Genomic DNA, 22495 nt, shown 5'->3' with positions numbered 1-22495 from the left:
ATTGTTTTGTCAGGAAATTTCTCCTTAGTTCTAGGTTGCTTCTCTCCCTGATTAGTTTCCATCTGTTGCTTCTTGTCCTGCCCTCAGGTGCTTTGGAGAATAGATTGACTCCCTCTTCTTTGTGGTACCCCTGATATATTGGAACACTGCTATCATCTCATCCTTAGTCCTTCTTTTCATTAAAGTAGACAGCAACCATTCTTTATATGTTTTAGCCTCCAGTCCCCTGATCATCTTTGTTGCTCTTCTTTGTACTCTTTCTAGAGCAGATGTCCCCAACCTTTTGGGCACCAGGGACCAATTCTGTAGAGAGATGTTTTTCCATACACAGGAAGGTGCGTAGTTTTGTGTGCTACTTGCATCACATGGATAGATCTTTGCTTGTTTGTATGGCCTGGTTGCTGGCATGCTGCAGCCAAGTACTGGTCCACGGACTGGGACCCGGGACCCCTGTTCTAGAGTCTCAACGAGTTTTTACATCACAGGGACCAAAACTGGATGCAATATTCCAAGTGAATGGAATATGTATGTTATATATGTATGTATATTTATGTATATATGTAAATATGTACCATTATATATAAAATAATGACACAGCCCCATTAGGCTTCTTTCTCGGTTCCTTGGAGGTTCACAAACAAGAGAGGGAGACTTATCACTCCCTTCATTGCCCTTCAAACGGGATGGAAAAGCGATAGTGCCTCCACCCAAGAGTAACCCTAAGGTCCTCTGAATAAGTGAGGAAAGCTTTGAACACAGGTTTAGGCAGAATTTTAGGCGGGTTCGGACTAGATGACCTACACAAGCTCCCTTCCACCTCTGTTATTCCGTATACACAGAGCACGCGCCGCCAGAGCCGGAACGCTCCTCCCCCCCTCCTCCTCCTGGGAAGGGGCGGGGCCTATCTTTATGACGGAGAGCGCCGAGACCCCGCCCCCTCGCAGCGCAGGGCGTCTCTCGGACGCCGCCGGCGACGTCATTGGTGCCGCTGCCGCAGGTGGCGTGCGCTGGCTGGTCCGAGCGAGGCGGCGTCGAAGGCGGAGGAGGGAGACGAAGAGGAGCCGGGCGCAATGGCGGCGCCGGCGACCCCACACGCGGCGACCACGCGAGTGGGATCCCATGCGGCTGGCGGGGAAACCGAAGCCAGTCCCGGCCGTTAGAAGCAGCAATCAGCCCTCGCTGCCACCGCCGCCGCCGCCGCCATCATCCCCTTTCTCTACCTCTTTCCCGCCAGCCGCCCAGAGACGGACAGGAGGCGGCGGGGACTCGGGGATGGCGGCCCCGGGCCCCCTTCAGCCGCCGCCAGAGCTGCTGGGCCAGCGGCTCCGGGTCGCCGTGGAGGTGATGCTGCGGGTGCCCACCCTCTTCTTCATCGACACCATCTTCAACTCGCCCCCGGTGTTCTCCAGTGACTCCTTCTGGGCCGGCTTCCTGGGAGGGCTCCTGCGGCTGCTGGGTGAGCTCCTCTCCGGCCCGGCCTCGCGGAAGTCGGGGAGGGGGGGGAGGGAATGGTGTCGGCCGGAATGCCCCCTCCGTTCTCCCCTTTCAATTTCCACTGTCCCGTGTGAACGTGGGCACCCTTGCTGGCCCTTCTCCCCCCTTTCACTGGGGCAGAGGAGGAGGCGAGACCGGCTTGTAGTCTTGCAGAAAGACCCACCCTCCACCCCCGGTCACTTTTATCCCGGGCAGCTTCGGCCTGGCTGACACCACCCTCCCCTCCCCCCCTTTGCATTTCCCCATTCCCAGCGTCCCTATAAATAGGTGTTGAAACGACCAGTGGACAAACAAGTCTGCAGGACTGTCATGGTTCAGCCTTTGTGATTGTGAATGTCAAGGGCGCTCAGAGGATGACAACCTTTGGGGTTGGCATTGTTTGTATTTGCCACCTTTTCTTGTGCAACTTGCCTTCAGCTCTCCCGAGTCACCCTTGGGACGCTCCCCATCTTGGTTTATTTTTTGCCTAAAGGAGGATACAGTCACGGGGTGGCAAAGGGCGGCTCAGGCCAGAAACTCTTAACAGAGATGTGTTATGTCTCGGTTTTGGTTTTGTTGGTGGAGGAGGAAGTGCTGGAAATTAATAAATCTCATCAAAATATGTCATTTATACTATTAGGAAGCTTTGTCACAAGTGCTTCGAAAGGAATTCTGGCTAAATGAAATTTACTTGGTCCATTACTGGATAATCTTTGTTAGGAGCGCAGTGTAAATGATTAGTTTCCCCGTGAACTATGTGCAAATGGTTATTTTCTTGAGAGGATTAGGAGATAGAGTATATCTGTAAAGCCCTTTGTAAGAGAGGGTGGGTAAGGAAAAATGGATGCAACTTCTGTTGATAATTCAGTTTAATAGGCTTCAGTTCCAAAGAGAAGTTCCAAAGATAAATATAAGAAGTTTCTCGTTTCCCTCTTTTTTCTTATGTTTTTAATTTAATTTTAATTATCTGAGATTGAGTATTTGAAAACTGATAATACTTGTTTGTTAGAAGGCAAAGACCGCGTAGATGGTTACATAAGGAAATAGGCATAATTGTTTACTCCACAAAATATTCTTGCCCTGACTTTGTTTGAGGAAGGGGATTGACTTTCTCCAAAGCCCCAGAGGGGAGGATTAAAAATAAAGGATGGAAGCTTCTTACATCAAACTTAGAAGTAAAGAAAAAAATTTCTGATAGTGAGAATAATCAGCAGAATAACTTGCCTCCCGGAGTTGTGGGTGTTCCATCAATGGATGTTTTCAAAAATAGACTGGACAACCATTTTACCCTGATGGTATAAAATCTTGGACTAGAACAGTGCTTCTCAAATAGTGGGGCGGCCCCCCCAGGGGGGGGCGCGAGGCTCCGTAAAGGGGGGCTCGTTTGACCTCGGCAAATACTGTCATATTGGACGCACGTGACACACGCAAAGGACCCGATTGGATAGACAGTCGCGCGGGGGGGGGCGCGAAATGTTTTCTTCTTCCTAGGGGGGCATGACAGAAAATAATTGAGAAGCACTGGACTAGAACCATTGTAGTGCATTAAGTAGAATCAAACCATTAAGTAGAATCAAACCATCTTTTACCTTGCAAACCTATCCATGTCTGTTCAGAAGTAACACCTGTGATTTATTGGGATTATCATGTAGGTAACCTGTGCAGTGGGTTGCAGTCCTGTTTGAATCTAAACTATGTATCAATAAGAGGCCTTATGGCAAAATACTTAAGCATGTTTTGTTATCTCTGAAATGAAGGGCACAGGGCTGAAGCATGACTAGCTTTCTCTGAATTTAGATCATGATCTATAAACTAACCTTGCCAAGTTTTGTTGCTGAAACTTCAGACTGCATTAGTTAGTCCTCAGTTACCGACCATTTGTTCAGCAACTGTTTGAAGTTGCGGTGGTGCTGAATAAATGGTATTTAGGGGCCTAAAGTTATGGCTATTGTAGCGCCTGCAAGGTCACATGAACAAAATTTGGGCAATTGGCAGCCCACTGACACTTAACAATCATAGGGGTACTTCAATTTCCCCCACCCACTATTTGACCTGTGGTCTCTGCCATTTTGACCTTGCTGTTCCCAGCTGACTTTCGCTATCTTCCTCTGCTGATGACCTGGCCTTCACAAGGCCACTGTTGCCTTCACAAGGACTTCTTGAGGCCCCCACCCACAGCCTTCTCCAGATCTTGTGCGGCTTTCTTGCAAGGCTTTGGAAGACGCCAGAAATCTCACAAAAAGGCCATATATGACTAGTCCAGGGGTAGGCAACCTTGGCTCTTTTATGACTCATGGACTTCAACTCTCAGAATTTCTGAGCCAGCCATGCTGAGGGGAAAGAGAGAGGTTTCTAAGCTGAGTCATGCTGGCTCAGGAATTCTGGGAGTTGAAGTCCACGAGTCATAAAAGAGCCAAGGTTGCCTACCCCTGGACTAGGAGAAGGACATGTGAGTTTTGGAGAAGACCTCACGCTGCCTCAGGGAGAAAGGGGCAGGCTAGGTGCACCACAGCAGCAGGAAGAAGAAGATGGCAAAGGTTAGCTGGTAGATGGAGGGCAGCAGAGGTGGCTAGCAGTGGGGCAGGTTGGGACCAGCAATTATCACTGGTGGTGCTCATAGTGGTGGTGGGGCTGAAGTAGAGGGTCAGTAATGGTGGTAGCTGAGACTGTTGGACTTTTACTTGAGCCCCAGCATTGCAGGCGCTATCATTACTGCGAGGAGTGTCCAAAGGGCAATGATGGAGGGAGGGGAGTAAAATAGGGAAGAGGGGGGGAGTTCAAGAGGAGGAGAGCTTACTAAGCTCGAGGCTAGGATAGTCCAAACTGGGAATGGGTTGGATCGGAGTTGGGTCATCACCTAATGACTGAATGGGGTTCCCTTAACAACAGTGTGAGACGTAAGTCTTCATCCTGGTTCATCCAAGCCAGGAATAAATAGGCAACATGGAAACTGCTTTGGGAAGAAGGTTACAGTTTATTGAAGAAGCAGAAAGATGGTCCTTGCAGGAAGGAGCAGAGGAGAGGAAAGAGAGAGCACATGGGCAGTAGGTTTTTTTATACCCTCTCTAGCCTTGTTTGGAATAGTTTCCTGTTCCTGTGGCATGAACCTTGAGGCTGTTTCTGAGTGTTTGTCTAGGCCTTGATATCTGTGGTTTAATCCTATTATCATATCCTGCTTCCCAGGTGATGGGGCTAATGACTCCTAGAGTTTGGGTGGGGTATGCAGATCTTCTCTTTTGTCTTCTTGATTGCTCTGGCTCCAACTTTCTGAGGGTTTTACATCTGCATTTGTATGGGGTTAAAATCTTGCTTGGGGCAGAGAGATAGATTTGGGGGCCAGGTTTGGTTTTAAAAAAAAAAGTCCTTTTGAGGAAAAATGTATTTTTCTGCCTTTTTAATATTTCCTTCTCTGGGCTAACTTCCCTCAACAGCAATAAGGACAGCCGTGATTGCAGTCCCGGCAGTCCCCGTTGCTGTGGTTGTGTGATGTGCTTTATGATAGCATTGCTTAGCAGTAGAAATTTCAGTTCCAGTTATTGTTAATTGTGGGCTACTGCATCTAATTATGGATGTTTCACCAGCTTTGATTTGGAAGGAAGGGTTATTCTTGGATTTATTAATAAGTTGTAAAAGGCACTACTGACTCAAGTTGGAACATTTGGGTTCAAGTAGTCTTTGACTTACAACCCGTTCAGAGTTACGATGGAATCCCACCCTTCCAAAATATATTTACACAACCTGGTTCTGAAAATCCAACGGCCACCCCTCATCAATCATTTGACTGCATTTTTAGATACTTGGCATCCAGCTCACGTTTATGACTGTTTGCAACATCCCATGGTCACGTGACCACAATTTACAACAATTTTGTCAAAAACTGGCATTCACTTCTGATTTCTGACAAAAATGCCCCCTAGCGAACAATGGGTTCGCTTAACAACCGCTGCAAAAAAAGATTGCAAAATCAGGTTGGTCACATGACCATTATGACTGTAATTGCCAGCCTCCATTATGGTTGTAAGTTGAGGACTACCTGGGCACCACCCTCTTCTGGGAATTAATGTAATGTTCTGCAACTGTGACTCATGAGACAAGCCTGGATAAATTTCATGTAAATGTTGTTTAGTTCCTAATAGATATTTAAGATTGTTTGAATTGGCATTCATAAGGCAGAAATATTATGGAATGGAACAATAGAAGTAGGGTTTATGTCAACTTTTAGAACATAAAACAGATCCTTGTAGTTTCTAGATACGTGGAAGGCCAGTTTAAAGCAAAAATCGTGTCGCTTTGCAAATGCTTCCTCCTGAGGCAACATCCAGATTTTCATCCGCAATTGTGTGTTAGGAAATTGTGTTCTCTTAAGGCTTATAAAAAATCTGAGTTACGTTGCCAAGCCTTACCCTGTTACAGCATGGTGCATTGCAAAACTCTTGTAGAAATATGTTTTTCCTGCTTCTGCCCTGAACCAATATAGGTTTGTCAATGTTTATGGCTGCCATGTTCTCCTTTCTCTTCTAGCTCTTTCTTTAGATTTGTCTTTTGATCTATGTAAAATCTTCAGTAACCATAAATAAATAAAAAATAGCCATATAAGTGAAAGTTATTTTAAGTGAGAAGTGCTAGCTTCTTTTTATTTTCCAACTCTGATAGTCTATGTTCTATTATAGTTTTATTAAAGTTTAGAAGTATAGAGATAAAAGACTATTTAAAACTTAAGGAAAATATAAAAAGAAAAAAGAAATAGATAGGAAAAAATAAGAAAAATATATCTAAATTTATTGGGATTGTGTGACATGGTTAAAAGGGTATGTGTGTCATAAAGGTACTTTTATTCTTCCAACAATTATTAGAGAAAGTGATAGATTATAACATGGATTTATTTAAGATTAAAATATATATGTCACTTTCTGGTAGCTGGACTTTTACAGATTAATACTGTATGAATTTTTTATAATTTGATTATTGAAAAGGGATGTAAAGAAGAGATTTTTAAAAAAAATATTAAGAGGAGTTATTAAGTTACTGAAATTGTTTATATTTATCTAATTACTTTCACCTCCCTCTATGACACACACACTCTTTTAACCATGTCACACAATCACCCCAACTGCCTCTGATCTACCTGCAACTTTAAATAAAGATATGAAGGGGCGTTGTCTTACCTGAATGCCTTTTCTCAGCATGATGATGTAGAATCCACTGGATGGGTAATTTCAGCCTTCCTGCTCAGAAGAGACTAGGTCAGAATTATGGCCACGCCTCCCTCTGGGTGTATCCTCCCAGTTTTGACTTAGTCTCCGGCTCAGTTGGGCGCAGATTTTTTGGCTCCTTTAGTCAGGCTAGGTTAATTGACTTTAATACTCTCTTATTGGAATTTAATCGATTTTAAGTTGTAATTGGCTTATTCAATTAATATTTTATTCAAAATTGGACTTAAATTTGGCGAATTGGCTAATTGAACGCTGAAATTCACTGTAGGGCCTTCTGGCTTCTAGCCACAGGCTCCTCAGCTGGAAAGAAATTCGCCAAATTTAGGTCCAATTTTGAATAAAATACTAAAATTCCAGTCAAGGAAGAAATCTAAGATCGCCCCCCCTCCCGGTAAGAAACAACCTTTCCCACCACCCCTCCTGGACTTCACACACACCTCAGGGCAGGAGCCCCTCAATTTACATATCTAACCTACTTCATATCAAAGTGTATATTACTTCACGATCAAAATCCGCTGTCAGTTTAAGTACTACCACTCCCAGTGTTCTTATTTGGTAGCCCACTTTTCATTAGCTGAATTGTGCTTTGTGTTTCTGCTGTCAAAATATATGCTACTTTCACTTCAAGCTGGTGTCCTCGGCTCATTTACCCAGATGTGGAACGGACCAGAATTTTCTTCTTACTAAATAAAGCAGAAGAACATCTTCCCCCACTTATAAAAAGATATTTAAACTTGTGGGGTGCTTGGTTCTCTCCATCTTTGGTTGTTTTCTTGCAGACATTGTGTTACCAAACTAGATAGCATCACTAATGATGTTATCTAGTTTGGTAATGAAATGTCAACAAACAACCAAACTCAGCACCAAGGATCCCACAGTTCAATCCTGAGCTATAAATATTCTCTTCTACTATTGTTTCAGTTCTGCTCAAAAAAAAAAAAAAAAAATCCCATTAATAACTACAAGAAATCACAGCATATATATTTTAACCCTGGTCAAGTAATTTCACTTTATAGTCATTCTGTTTACTTTTAAAAAGCTTGGTCTTTAATCCCATCAAATTCCAGAAATTGTTTTCTTATTATTTTCTCTTCTTTCAGGATCAGCTTTAGTACTTCAGCAGTTTATCATGTCCCTTTTGTAAATCCAAGATAAGAAAGCTTTTCAAACCATTTATTATTTGTATATCCTCTTTGATTACAGTATACAGACATCAGCTGGCTTCATTTCTAAATCCCTTGTATCATCCTTTTCCATGTCACTCTTATATTCTGGCATTTTAAAATCCTTTTTTAGACCCACAGCATCTTTTTTCATGTCACTTTTGCAATCTGGCATGTTTTTAAAAGTCTAAATCCACATTCAAATCAGCTCAGTCTCTGTTTATCTAATAAAATATATTCTTCTACATCCTCTTATAGGCATCCACTGCCGTGTGCAAAAAAAAAAAAAAAGGTTCAATCAGTCAATTTCAACTTCTCACGAAAAAAAAAAATCTTGCAAAGTTGGAATTGATTGAACTTTTTAGTCCCACCCAGTCTGCCGTTACTTACAAGATTGTCTGATATATATATATATAACAGACAATCTTGTAAGTAGTTTCTGAGTACATTGTTCCCAAACAGCTTTAATTTCTCTTACAGTCAAGTAGTATTGCTTTGTTGTATTAATGCAGTGATGGCGAACCTTTTAGAGACTGAGTGCCCAAACTGCAACCCAAAACCCACTTATGCATCGTCGGGTGCCGGGTGGGTGTGGCCCATTGGCTGGGTGTGGCCCATTGGCTGGGTATGGCTGCAGTGGTAACGGCAGACTGGGTGGGACTAAAAAATTCAATCAATCAATTCCAACTTTGCAAGATTTTTTTTTCCCCCATGAGAAGTTGAAATTGATTGATTGAACTTTTTTTTTTTTTTTTTTTTTTGCACACAGCTGTGGAGGCCTAAAGTGAAAAGGTTTTATAAAACCCAGCTGAAGGCCTAGGACTGGGGCGACAGCATGCGTGCCACAGAGAGGGCTCTGAGTGCCGCCTCTGGTACCCGTGCCATAGGTTCGCCACCACTGTACTAATGGGTCACTTTTACTTTAATTATACTTAATTCTCTCTGGTTCCTTCTAGTCAATCTTCAGAGTCCCTTCTTATGATCGGTTTATTTTCCAACCAGGAAAACTTTCCCACAGGAGTATTTCTTATAGTTAATTTCAAAATCTTCATGTGTTGTTTGTTTTTTTTAATTAAATACCTCTGAGGAAATATTCAAGTCCACCTACCCCTGACCTAGCCCCTTAACTTTCCACATTCTAGTCCTCCTCTTTTACAAAAATTTAAAGCTTTTCTTTTTAACCCTTAGACTTAAAAAGAGTGAATCCCGTATCTGAAGGCTCCGAACTTGCCTAGGCCAGTAGCTCCCCATCTTTTGGACACCAAGGACTGCTTCTGTGGAGAGAGGTTTTTCCATGGACTGGAGGGGGCGTAATTTTGTGTGCTGCCTGCATTCCACAGATGCAGTTTCGCTTATTTGTGCGGCCTGGTTTCTGACATGCCGTGGCCTGGTGCCGGTCCACGGACCAGGGGTCGGGGACCCGTGGCCTAGACAACATGTTCCCACTTCCTTGCTCCCAGAAGTGAAGATAACTACTGTATTTTGCAATCACCTTTTAGGGAGATTCTGCATGGAACAAATTTGTGGGTGATCCTTGTCTTCTCTTTGATTTGGAGGTGGTTCAGTCAGATTATAAAATGAAATGATTTAGTAATTTGGCATACCTGGTGGCCTACTGAATGCACATAAAATCAGTTGTATAGGTAATTTATAGACATAAGCTTGGAAACAAACATACACATATGTCTGCCCCACGTTCACAAAAATATATATATAGCATCTGTTAATGCTCAAGTGTAGCAGGCAATTAACAGGATGCAATATGAATCACAGTATAATTATTGTACTGCCTTGCATGATAAGTTCCAATTTTTCTATTTACCTTTCTGTAGAATCATAAAGTGTCCCGTGTTTTGTATAACACAAATCTGTTTAACTCAGGCATCATCTGATAGCAGTTCACTTTGTACAGCTCAGTTTGGACAAAGATAGGTCCCAGATTCAAACTTATGAACTGTTTTCTTCTGTCTCATTTTTACCAATTTTGATTGGACTTGTGAGATAGGGGGAATCACAATGGAATAGATGTAATTACTGTACTTAACAGCTGCCAATCCACTTGTTGTTCAGCCAGTATCATAGCATGCTTTGCAGTTCTTTGGAGGAAGCACATACATAATTTAAAATTATGGTCTGCTGGGATTTGCTTCTCTATTTGTTCAGTGAATTAAGTGTTCCCATTTGCAACCACTAACTGAATACTGTTGAAAAATATGCACATAAGTTAACTACTACTTTCTTTTTTTCCTGTAGGAATCTTGGCATCCACCGTTGTCCTGATTCTGTCACAACGATCGCTTTTCAAGTTTTACATGATCAGCTGTGCTTTTCTGCTAGCTGCAACGTCAGTGTTGGTGAACTATTACGCTTTTTTGCACATAAACTTCCACAGTGCCTATTATACAACACCTTTTGGAGTTCAGCTCCTTCCTCATAAAGGACCTTCCTTATGGATGGCACTCTCTGTCCTTCAGCTTGCCTTTGGGATTGGTTATGTCGCTCTCTTAAATATTGACTCCATATATTCTCAGCTAATCATCCTGGATTTATTGCTTCCCATCGTAGGCTTGATCTTTGATTTACCTTTACACTTCAGGCAGATTTTAGTCTTTGCATCAGGTTCCATTTTGACACTACACAGCCTAGCTATTTTATTTACTAAAATGAAATGGGTCTACTATTCCACAAGGTATGTCTATCTTCTCATAAGGCATATGTATCGCATTTACGGATTACAGTTGTTGCTGGAAGACACGTGGAAAAGGATTCGCTTTCCAGACGTGTTGCGGCTTTTTTGGTTATCGAGACTCGTAATCCAAGCTGCCGTGCTGCTTTACGTCATCAAGGCAACAGAAATGGATCCCAGCATGAAATTCTACACGATTACTTGGGACAATTTCTGGGAATTACTTTGCAGCCTTATCATCAGTGGATGCGATTCCACATTAACCGTGTTAGGCATGAGTGCTGTAATTTCATCTGTGGCTCATTATCTGGGGCTGGGTATTTTGGCCTTTATTGGCTCCACAGATGAGGACGACAGGAGGCTTGGTTTTGTGGCACCAGTCTTATTTTTTATTTTAGCCCTCCAGACTGGCTTAAGTGGGCTAAAGCCGGAGGAGAGATTGGTCCGCTTAAGTCGAAACATGTGCCTTTTGCTGACGGCAGTGCTGCATTTTATCCACGGGATGACTGACCCTGTGCTCATGTCCCTGAGTGCCTCCCACGTCTCCTCGCTTCGCAGACACTTCCCCGTGCTTTTTGTCTCCGCTTGCCTCTTCCTCCTTCCGATTTTGCTTAGCTATATCCTCTGGCATCACTATGCACTAAATACGTGGCTGTTTGCCGTGACAGCCTTCTGTGTGGAGCTCTGCCTCAAGGTTATTGTTTCTATCACTGTGTACGTACTGTTCATGATCGACGGCTACTATAATGTTTTGTGGGAGAAGCTGGATGATTATGTCTACTACGTTAGATCGACAGGCAATATCATTGAATTTGTATTTGGAGTAATAATGTTTGGCAACGGTGCTTACACCATGGTGTTTGAATCAGGAAGCAAAATCCGGGCTTGTATGATGTGTCTGCATGCCTACTTCAACATTTACCTGCAAGCGAAGAATGGCTGGAAAACGTTCATAAATCGCAGGACGGCTGTAAAGAAAATCAACTCTCTCCCGGAGGTCAAAGGGGAGCGATTGCGGGACATAGACGACGTGTGCGCAATCTGTTACCACGAGTTTACGACGTCCGCCCGCATTACGCCGTGCAACCATTACTTCCATGCGCTTTGCCTTCGGAAATGGCTCTACATCCAGGAGACCTGCCCAATGTGCCATCAGAAAGTTGACATTGACGAGAAGGAGAACCCCAATCTCTCCAACAACAATGCCTTCGTCGCCCCCGATGAAAATCCCGCCCAGGGAGAGGCAGCTGCTGCAGAAGACGAACTAAATAACGAGAGTATGGAAAGTGAGGAAGAGGCAGAGAGCTCGACTCAGTCTAGTGCCACAGTACCCGAGCAGCCCTCTCAGTACCAGCCCTGATCTTGTGCTCGAATTAAAACGGAAAATCCTGAACCCCATGGGTGTTCGCGGCGTTCAGCATTGGAATAAAAGCTTCCCTTCATCCACTAAGCACAAGAACGCGATGTGCAAAATGTTGAATCTGTGAATGAGTTGTCAGTTTACTGTGATGTGCTACTGTAAATATGGCTGGTATTACTGCTGGTCTCTTTTGCGACCACTTTGAAACTTTATGTACATTATTGTACATGGAATAAAATGTTTTCACCTATTTTTTTTAAGAAGTCGAACAAAACACTCCTTAATTAATATAAAATTATGGTGTGTATGTTATATCCAAAGCCTCTCACATTTTGATAGTTTAAAAGCCAGTGGCTTTTAAGATAAACATGGAGTGCCATAAAGAGGGACATTTCAATCCCTCTTCATTTCAATCCTGGACAAAAGTTAAAAAATATTCTGTTTGAAATCATAACACAACATCATTCCCAGCTTGATAGCTGAAAATGAAAAGTTTAGGTTTCCATAAAAGATACCATTTGCTTCTAGTATTTGTTTATAGAGGAAAACAAACTTGGGGAATGAAGGAAATACATTTATTTACGGAACTCTATGACAATTCTTTTGGGCAGAAATCTGGTTACTGTGCAGTTACACAATAAAATTATCTGAATTACAAGGAAAGAAAAACATTTCTAAAATGCCAGAAAATTCACAATAAAAGTGAGGATTTCCACACACATTTTTTACCAAACCATCCTGTATGGCAAACATACTTTTAAATAATGATTTCAGAATTAGGGAGTTAGATTATTTAGATTACTTTATTTTATGAACAGAATTAACTGGATTTACATATCTGGAAAGAAAGTTTTAATAGTGTTGTTATACATAATATTGGCCAGTTCTAATGGCTCCTCTTCACGAACTGCTGCTAGTATTTCCAGTATCTGGCTACAATGAAACAAACAAAATGTAGAAAAAAATTAATTTACAAAAATTCATGACAACTTTTGATAAAACTGCATGAAAGATATGTAAGCCATATCTGTGATTTTTTTTAAAAAAAAATATTAGTTTTGGAGTTTCATTCATTAAATGGCACGCTAAATGATGATTTAACAAAACAGCAATGAATCTAGCCTAACTTGTATGCTTCTCAGTCTCCTTATGACTGGGAAAGGGCTGGAAGCTTTGGTTATGACCAAAGCCTGGAATGGTGGGTAATAGTGTTTCATTTAAAAGCATGTTTTATTGAGCCAATTGAAGCAATTAAGGTTAGCCTGAATTTGTGGGGTTGATACAACAGCAGTTTAATACTTCTTAGTGCCCTATTGCTGGCTGCTGTTAAAATGCAAAATAGATGATATCTAGATAATGCTCCAACAAAATAAATTTCATGTTATGTTGCACTGAAGAAATGGAAGCTCAGGAAATACATTTTACAAAGTGTTATATTCTCTCCTTACGACCTAGATAGAGTGAGACACCGGCAGGTCCCATTTAAAGCAGTGTAATTTGAGCCTGTCATGACTAACTTATTAGATCAGTTTCAAGGGGACTTAATCATGACTAATCTCTGCTGGACTGAAACTCTGATAGGAACAGCAAACAGTACTTACATTATATGGCAAAGTTCATTTCTCTCCTTTAGGCAGTGTCCTACTTCCCATTTCTTTTTGGTTGGAAATGTGGTTTTTACAAATTTTGAGCCCGCGTGAGTGTTTTTCACTCCACACCAGGGAGCATCTAAGCAGAGAATAGGTTTTTTTTTAAAAGAAGTGGTAGTTTTATAACGAATTTCAGAAACTTGAACTTACATTCCTGCCTGTCTCATTTCCTCCTTGTACACAGAGTATATATCTTTCACACGGCACTTTGGAAATAAATTAAAAATTCAGCTAAATATGACCAAACGACTAATGACAAGTAAAAAAAGGCATTTTCGCTCTCTATCAATGAATTAGCTATCTGGATAATCGTGTTAAGCTAACACTGCATTTGGCCTATGGTTTAGATGTACCATCTCAAGATTACAAGCCAAATATATCTCAGATGTAAGAGTTTTGAAAATGATAAATTAGTGAAAGCAAAGTAACTTACCTGTCTCTATCATTAACCTTTCACTGGGAATTGACTTCACCGTGTCTAGGTTGGCTTCAGTTTTCAGAGAACTGGAAATAATGTTAGATGTTTGTTAGATGAAAACGTATATCACTTCTTATTGTAGGGGAGCTCACAAAAAAGAAACTGCTCCCAAAATTCAATGAATAATTTTTGTTTTTGGAACCAGTATTGAGCATACTCCAACACTGTGTTTCTAATCCCATTTACATTAGACTGATCCCCCCCTCCCCAATTAAACACTGGGAGAGCAACAATGCCTGAAATTTAAGCCTGTGCACTCAAAAGTTGAATTCTGCTGCATCTCTGATTAAAACAGAAGTTCTAAGGCGTCTAAAACTAAATGCCACATAGTTTTATATCCTGTTCACCCTTTTTCATTTTCTGTATTTTGTAAGGTGGGGGTGCGATAGAAGTGGGCAACTTTGTGTTCAAAATTATTTCCAATCTTTTAGTGAACCAGAGGACCTCCCAAGCTCTTGACTGGATACCTTATCTGAGAATTACAGATAAAGGGTTCTTCTAAGCTAAGACTAGTATGTGTGACTGTAATTTAGAATGTTGCATATTTTTGACTATTATTTATTTTTATTCTTATTTATGAACGTAACATAATTGCAAGTTCTTTAGACAGTTAATCAAACAAGGATAGGCTATTAGCATCTTTTGTTCTCGTTTCCTGCCTCAAGCTTCAGAAATAAGGTCTTTGTATTTTTCATATCCCTGGCAAAACAAACTACATCTGGGTGGGCAACTACAGCAACTTTACTACCTATAGACTTCAACTCCCAGAATTCCTGAGCCAGTTGGCTCAGGAATTCTGGGAGTTGAAATCCACAGCTCGTAAAATTGCCATAGTTGCCCCTCTCTGTACTACGTGGTTAATGATCTGCCTTTTTATTTTTAAAAAATAAATAACTACCAAACTAAAAATCAATGCTTGAGGGAAGAGTTAATGTTTAAAATAACTTACCAACCATTAATCCCTATATAAAGATCAAGATCTATTAGAGCTGCTGCTTCTTCTTTGGTGCCATCAAAAGAGTGAACCTATAAAAAGAATTAGAAGCATACATCATAAGACTGAAGGTAAATGTTTGTTAATATGGGGTAATCCTCAACTTATCACCGTGACTGAGTCTGCTCATCACAATCATTGTGAAAGTCATAAATCGGGTCATCCCTGTAGCCAATCTGATCTTAATGACCTTTTTTGTGATAGCTTTTGAGTAAATCAATTGTTTGCGATGGGCTGATACTGTTGAAAACTGGAAATGCTGATTGTGTGACATGGGGTTGCTGCAAATGGTCATAAATGTGGGCCGGTTACTGATCACCTGAAATGCAGTCATGTGACTGCGCGGTGGGGAGGGGGAAGGGATAGCTATCGGAACTTCAGATCGTAAGTATCCCTGAGGAAGTCTGTCATAACTTTGGATGTCATTAAGGGAATGGTCATAAGTTGAGGACTACCTATACTCAGTCCTCATTTCTCTCAGTTCCCTCTAATTATTTTTGTTGCTCTTTCTGGATGTCATTTGGCAGCTGTGCATGCATGAAAAATGTGAGAAAATTTAGCAATTCCGCCTAGGAAGATGACATGGCTGCTCTCTCTTTCACAGCTGTGTCATTTTTTGTGCTACCCTACCAGGTGCAGGTATCCCAGTCTCTCTTAGTTCAACTTCTAAACATGGCTAGCAAGGCCTAAGGTTTGCCCAATGCATGGAAAGACACTGCCAAATTTAAAACAAAAAGATTCAGATCACAGAAATCCCAGTTCATAACAAACAAAGAAAAACGTGGCTCTGTGCTAGATCCAAACTTTTATTTCTTTCACTAGTTTTTTAGAAGAAAAGGTTTGGGCAAAGAATTGCAAACACAAAAGAGAAATGTTTAACTATTTGTAATACAAATATAGCAATAGACTTTAAATCACAAAAAAAAGGGTAATGTTGCACCTACCACTCCTCCCATACACCTCTCTCTATTTCGTCTCATAATATCTGCAAAAAAAAAAAGAGTTTGAGTTTAGAATCTCAGGAACGTTTCTTCCCTCAAAAGTACACATTTATTCTAATTTTCTAACCAAACTCACCTATGAATTCTGGGTGCGAATTCCTACAGTGCAAAAACATTGGCAATTTGGTTTGCTCAGCTAGATCAAACTGTTTTTCAAAATACCTGAAAGAAGAAAAAAATGACAAGCGACGAATCCCTAAAAAAATAATAATTCAGAAACAAAATAATAATTGACTTCAAATCATTTTAGAGAACCGGTGGTTGGGAATCACATCTGTTACCCTCGTCCAGACAGGAGTTCTAATAGTCCTGACCCAAATGCCCAAGAAAACAGCCAAATTACCTCTGAACCGTGAAAGGGTCTTAGTGGTGCCGTGATTTAACGCAAGTTTCCAAAATGCCATAGATGTGCAGAAAAACTCTTCACTTTCCAGATCTGTTTTGTGATCTCCCATCAAAGAGGCAAATATTTTAAACATGTTACCTATATTTGTAGACCAAGACATTCTACATCTTGCTAACCTGCTACAGGTAGTCCTCAGTTTACAACTTTTCATTTAGCCAACAAAGTTACAACAGAACTGAAAAAAGTGACAATCAGTTCTTGCAAACTTACAAGCTTCACAGGTGACAGAAGCCAGCTGGGAAGGTTGCAAATGGATTATGTGGCTCCAGGATGCTGTGACCATTGCAGGTTGCCAGGCGCCCAAGTTTTGATCACGTAATTGATTTACTTAACAACTGCAGGGCTTTACTTAACAACAGTGGCAAAAAGATCAATGAAAATTCTGGTCAGAATTGTGGTTGTTAAGTCAAAAACTTAATGTGAGGACAAGCGGGATGGTGAGCATCCCTTTATTGTGAGCACTGTGGTGTCTGATCAACTTTTGCCAAATGCTAAGCAAGGAATCCAGCAAGACAAATCGTAGGTTCCTCACATTAAAGTTTAGTACAGGGATCCCCAACTCCAGTCTGTGGACTGGCACTGTTCCACGGCATGCCAGCAACCAGTCCATGCAAACAAGCGAAGCTCCATCCTTGGGATGCAGGCAGCACGCGAAACCACGCCCCTTCTGGTCCACGGAAAAACTTCACGGAACCAGCCCCTGGTGCCCAAAAGGTTGGGGGGGCGCTGGTTTAGTGAAAATGTTCTTTTGCGTTACTTTTTTTGTTCCTAGAAACTATTTTTTCCATTTCATTTAACTTTTCTCGGCTGATTAATTCCTGAGCAAAGATACCCTCTTCGCTAGTAGTATCTTACTCTGTAGCAACAGCTTCCAGAAAGGGAGACACACACACACACACACACACAATGGCAATCTGCACTACGATGTGCAGATTGCCCTTTGGGCTTTCACATCCCACACAGAGATGCAACTTGAGGCCTGGTTCCCTCATCCTAGCCGTCCAATTTTATAACCATTTCTGTCTTATCCGAATGAGAAGCACAAGACCCAAAATGAAAATTTTGGCAGCTGTTACAAGCCCTAACACATGCTGTTGAGACGGATAATGGGATTCAGAAACAATCTCTTTTATGACTCTCAGTTTGAGGATAAACAGCAGAAGGGTTGACCTGCTCTTTACTTTTCCTTCCGCTTAAAATAGGCTGAAAATGTTTTACGGCTTCTAATGGACGTTCCTGAGAAAATCCCCATACAGTAGAACAGTACAACATAGAGCAGTGGTTCTCAAACTTTTTAATGCCACGACCCCCAACCGGTTGTAAGTCGAGGACTACTCAACCGGTCGTAAGCCGAGGACTACTCAACTGGTGCAGCACCGTTTGCAGAATGGGACTTTTGGCGGGCTCAGCAGGGCAGAGACAGCCTGGACAATTCCTATTGGCTTTTGAAAGCCAATAGAATTAGACTCTATTCAAGAGAGTCTATTCTATTGGCTTTCAAAAGCCAATAGAATAAAAGGGAGTAGCACAGCTAAGGAAAAGGGGGAAAAAATGGCAGACTGCGTTGTTTGGTGACCCCCGTAAAATGGTCATTCGACCCCAAATGGGGTCCCGACCCACAGGTTGAGAACCACTGTTTTACAGCTTCTAATGGACGTTCCTGAGAAAATCCTCATAGAACAGTACAACATAAGAGATTAAAACGACAGGATGGCCAATACAATGTATTTGAAACAATAAATACATTTCTTACTTGAGTTGGGTGTCTTTGGGGCAGAATTCTAATCTGTCAAAGTCTGTAAAGGGGAAAACAGACAGTGAAGAAGTTTTCAAAAGACTGCCAAGAACAAATAACGCACTTAAGCCAGGGAGTTAATACCTACCCAAGCCACACTCCCCAACTGCGACAACTTTCCCTTTGTTCTTCTCAGCTAAATCTTGCAACTCCTCTAAGTACCGGTCAGGATTGCCCTGATCAAATTCTCCGCAGCGCGTGGGATGGCAGCCAACAGTACTGTAAAACATTTCTGAAATCAGACCACATGAAAGTGTTGATATAAGTGATGCGGACTCTACGGAAACATAAAGGGAAAACGATCACCTGCTCTGTCTGTATGTGCAGATATTCCTCAACATATGACCACAATTTCTGTTGCTAAACAAGACATTTATTAAGTGAGTTCTGCCCCATTTTACAACTTTTCTTGCCTCAGTTAAGTGAGTCACTGCAGTTGTTAAGTTAGTAATATGGTTCTAATAATAATAATAAAGTTGGAAGGGACCTTGGAGGTCATCTAGTCCAACCCCCTGCTCAGGCAGGAAACCCTACACCATTTCGGACAAATGGCTGTCCAGTCTCTTCTTAAAAACTTCCAGTGTTGGAGCATTCACAGCTTCTAGAGGCAGGTTGTTCCACTGGTTAATTGTTCTAACTGTCAGGAAGTTTCTCCTTAGTTCTAGGTTGCTTCTCTCCTTGATTAGTTTCCATCTGTTGCTTCTTGTCGTGCCTTCAGACACTTTGGAAAATAGCATCACTCCTTCTTCTTTCTGACAGCCCCTGAGATATTGGAACTCAGCTATCATGCCCCCCCTCGTCCTTCTCTTCATTGAACTAGACATACCCAATTCTAGCAACTGTTCTTTATATGTTTTAGCCTCCTGTCCCCTGATCATCTTTGTTGCTCTTCTCTCTATTCTTTCTAGGGTCTCAACATCTTTTTTACATCGTGGTCACCAAAACTGGATGCAGTATTCCAAGTGTGGCCTTACCAAGGCACTGTAAAGTGGTGTTAATACTTCACGTGATCTAGGTTCTATCCCTCTGTTAATGCAGCCCAGCACTGTGTTGACCTTTGTAATTGTGAAGTGAATCTGGCTTCTGTGTTAAGTTTGCTTGTCAAAAAGTCGCAAAAGGGGATCACGTGATTCCTGGACATAAATACATGCCAGTTGCCAAGTGTCCGAATTTTAATCATGGGGATGCTGCATTGGTTGCAAGCGTGAAAACCAGTCACAAGTCACTTTTTTCCGTGTCGTTTTAACTTTGAATGGTCACTAAACAAATGGTTGTAAGTCAGGGGCTACCTGTAGTTTCCATCTCCAGACTCTCCTCCTTGCACTTGTTTTCATTATGTGACCACTGATCCTCCACATATTGTTTTCCCAGTTATGGTAAGATAAGCAACTTCTCTAATTTACAGGTGCAGGAAAATTTTCACTTTCCTTTTAAGCAAATACAGTGTGGGATAATTCAAGCATCCCACTTAAGGGTGGTGGTACATGATGCAAGGAAAGAAATTACCATTGGTTTGGGCCAGCTGCGAGGCGCCTTTACTATCTTGCAAACTTCCACCTGTGATGATGAGCTGAAATGAAGAAAAACATGTAATTGCTAATTTCCCAACACCAAGTTTAAAATGCTTTGGGGGGCATAAATTGAGAGTCAACATCAAGTCAGCAAGGACAAACTGACAGTTCAGACAATAAAAAGGAACACATTGAAAAATATTTAATGCCACAGTTACCTTTTGAACCCCAGTTTTGATTGCTCTGTCTATTACATCCAAGAAATCATCTGCAAATATATACACGTATATATAAATATATTAAATTTAAATCCATTTTTAAAAAGCACAGTTATGATCAAACTGTTCACAATTTCTATTTCCTGGGAGCTTTTTGTGTTCAAAGCTTCGTAACAGTAAACATTGCAATCATCTTCTGCACAAAAGTAGTATTCCACACTTTTCAACTCTTTGACAACAAAAATATTGCTGTGTACAAATGGAATACATGTAGAGCACTGATATAATTTCCAACAGAACCTCAGCCATCTTCAAATTGATGGGATCAGAGCTAGCAGTGACTGATGAGGATTTAGAACAATATTTTAAATAACAAGCAACTCCAGCTTCCTCCATTGACTTATTGAGAGCCCCCTGGGAAGACCACAAATTGTGATCACATGACGCTGGGGTGTTGCAACTGTTGTAAATGCAGATAGTCCTCGACTTACAATGGTTTGTTTAGTGACCGTTTGAAGTTACAGTGGGACTGAAAAAAGTGACTTATGACCATTTTTCACACTTATGACCGTTGTAGCATCCCCAGGATCATGTGATTTACATTCAGATGCTTGACAACTGACTCACATTTATGACAGCTGCAGTGTCCCAGAGTCATGTCCTCTTCTTCTGACAAGCAAAATCAATGGGGAAGCCAGATTCACTTAACAATAAACCATGTAAAACGGGGCAAAACTCACTTAACAAATTTCTCACTTAACAAGATAAATTTTGGGCTTAATTGTCATAAGATGAGGACTACCTGTACACAAGTTGGTTGCCAAGCACCAGATTTTGATAATGTGACTGTGGGGATACTGCAATGGTTCTAAATGTGATGGCTGATCATAAGGCACCTTTTTCAGTGCATCGTAACTTCAAACAGTTGTTAAACAAACGGTCGTAAATTAAGAATTGCCTGTATTTATCTTCCCATGCTCAAAAATTCAGAACAACATTGACCTTAGACATGAAACAGAAATTCTTGCTACTCGAGAGAAGGTAGATCAAAGTAGAGAGAAATTACACTGACAATAAAGGTACATTTTGGTCAAGGCTGTACTTTTCCTAGCCGCACCACATGGATTTGACAGCTGGATCACGAGAGAAGCCGAACAAAGAAAAACTGATGGTTCTAAATAATGGCATATACCACAAAAATAATTGTGAATACCTAGAACTTTATGATTTAATTCAGGAGCCTCCAACCTTCAAAGATTTAGTTAAGGGTTGTCCAACCTTCAATCAGAACTTCAATCATTCAGTTCAGAGGTGTCCAACCCTGGCAACTTTAAGACTTGTGGACTTCAACTCTCCACATGTTGATACTTGATGAAGTATAACCAGACTGTTCTCTGGAGGCACTATTACAACAGGTAACGCTTAAATATTTTGGACACATAGTCAGTGGAGAAGACCATAAAACTTGGGAAAAATGGAAAACAGTTGAAAAAGAGACTGATAGTAAAGCAAGTGGCTTTTCTTCCGTAATCAATAAACCTCAAAGAAAATACATGGAGGCCTCCATCTTAGAGGTTTCTTTCCTCTTCAGGATCCAGAGAAAATACAGCACAAAAAGGTCTACTTATAGTTATTATGCATCTATATATCCCAACATCAGGTGTTGGGAATAAACCAATGAAAAGCTTTACCTTTATGTTTTTGGGTACCCCTGTATATACCTCTGAACATAGGATCGGTTAAGTTAACACCAATATCTAGTTAAAAGAAAAATCAATAATTAGTTGGTAATCGGGCTGAGTGCAGGGATATAATTTTGCTCCCTGCAGCAAATGTAATCTTTGCTTTTCAGCATCTTCTCAAAGTATCCATCAACGCTGACCAAAGAGACCCTTAATTAAAACCCTCTTGGCTCCTTTCCTAGGATGCCCTTCAACAGGTCCAGAAAAAAAGTCAAAGGTTGCATTCCCACAACAAGCTAACCTCGGTTAAAGCTAATTTTGTGTCTCTGTGTATGTATATCAGCATTTTATGTGCTGACAGATGTGGCTCTAGGAGTTGTGCCAATCCAGAACAAGCATTTCCAGCAGATCGTGTGAAGACAGCCCTAAAGATCCAAGGGCAGCGAGCTCCGAGGGTTTCCCTCCAGCTCCTCTAAATTGCTATTTTTCCCAGGAGGAGCTGCCGGAGCTCGCGGGACGCGCGTGCCATTCCCACGGCCACCCAACCCCGCATTCTGCCCGAGGACGCCCAGACGCCGCGCCGTCCCCGCGTTGCCGGGGCAACCGCCCTCACCAATGAATTTGAAGCGGCTCATGACGACAGCGGCAGAGCTCCACGCGCACGGTCCTCGCTTGCTCCAAAGAGGCAGAGGAAGAGGAGTCGTTACGCGCCCACCCCTTACTTCCGGTTGCCTTATGACCGCGGCTGTTGCTCGGGAGGAAGCGGAACGTCCGGAAACAAAACACGCGTCCCAGGGAAGAGGAAGTGCTCGCCTTCTGGTGCTCGGCGGCGTTCTTGCCACCAGGATTCCAGCGAGTTGGTTTTG

General features: G+C 41.8%; 2 protein-coding genes across 4 annotated transcripts; one reads left to right on the top strand and one right to left on the bottom strand.

The window, feature by feature from the left end:
* Nucleotides 1-981: 981 nt before the first annotated feature.
* Nucleotides 982-12155, top strand: RNF139 (ring finger protein 139). The gene is made up of 2 exons (XM_039359802.1): nucleotides 982-1456; nucleotides 10103-12155. The coding sequence occupies exons 1-2, from the start codon at nucleotides 1120-1122 to the stop codon at nucleotides 11893-11895; spliced, it is 2130 nt and encodes a 709-aa protein (XP_039215736.1). The 5' UTR covers nucleotides 982-1119; the 3' UTR covers nucleotides 11896-12155.
* A 524-nt stretch (nucleotides 12156-12679) lies between these two features.
* On the bottom strand, nucleotides 12680-22391 carry TATDN1 (TatD DNase domain containing 1). Of its 3 annotated transcripts, none has more exons than XM_039359804.1 (12): nucleotides 22243-22391; nucleotides 21639-21704; nucleotides 19948-19997; nucleotides 19725-19788; nucleotides 18307-18450; nucleotides 18177-18219; nucleotides 16094-16179; nucleotides 15961-16001; nucleotides 14972-15048; nucleotides 13978-14048; nucleotides 13497-13623; nucleotides 12680-12828 (listed from the first exon to the last, which is right to left on the bottom strand). In XM_039359804.1, exons 1-12 carry the CDS (start codon nucleotides 22262-22264, stop codon nucleotides 12726-12728), a joined length of 894 nt encoding a protein of 297 aa, XP_039215738.1. In that variant the 5' UTR covers nucleotides 22265-22391; the 3' UTR covers nucleotides 12680-12725. The 3 variants fall into 3 exon arrangements, with proteins under 3 accessions (XP_039215738.1, XP_039215737.1, XP_039215739.1); XM_039359803.1 differs by lacking the exon at nucleotides 22243-22391 and adding an exon at nucleotides 21931-22207; XM_039359805.1 differs by lacking the exons at nucleotides 21639-21704; nucleotides 22243-22391 and having other exon boundaries at nucleotides 18307-18437.
* Nucleotides 22392-22495: the final 104 nt, after the last annotated feature.

This window comes from Crotalus tigris, unplaced genomic scaffold, assembly GCF_016545835.1.
Source record: "Crotalus tigris isolate CLP2741 ecotype Arizona unplaced genomic scaffold, ASM1654583v1 scf7180000019137.2069052, whole genome shotgun sequence".
NCBI classification, from domain to species: Eukaryota; Metazoa; Chordata; class Lepidosauria; order Squamata; family Viperidae; genus Crotalus; species Crotalus tigris.
This window is presented reverse-complemented; position numbering and strand designations above follow the sequence as displayed.

What these genes read in the sequence shown, in the direction of transcription:
- RNF139 (XM_039359802.1), top strand. Translation starts at nt 1,120, where the DNA reads ATGCGGCTGGCGGGGAAACCGAAGCCAGTCCCGGCCGTTAGAAGCAGC. An exon ending in AGGGCTCCTGCGGCTGCTGG is followed by an intron (nt 1,457 to 10,102) that starts GTGAGCTCCTCT and finishes TTTTTCCTGTAG; the next exon opens with GAATCTTGGCATCCACCGTT.
- TATDN1 (XM_039359804.1), bottom strand. Translation starts at nt 22,264, where the DNA reads ATGAGCCGCTTCAAATTCATTG. An exon ending in GGGTACCCAAAAACATAAAG is followed by an intron (nt 19,998 to 21,638) that starts GTAAAGCTTTTC and finishes ATATATTTGCAG; the next exon opens with ATGATTTCTTGGATGTAATA. An exon ending in AAGGTTAATGATAGAGACAG is followed by an intron (nt 13,624 to 13,977) that starts GTAAGTTACTTT and finishes TTCTCTGCTTAG; the next exon opens with ATGCTCCCTGGTGTGGAGTG.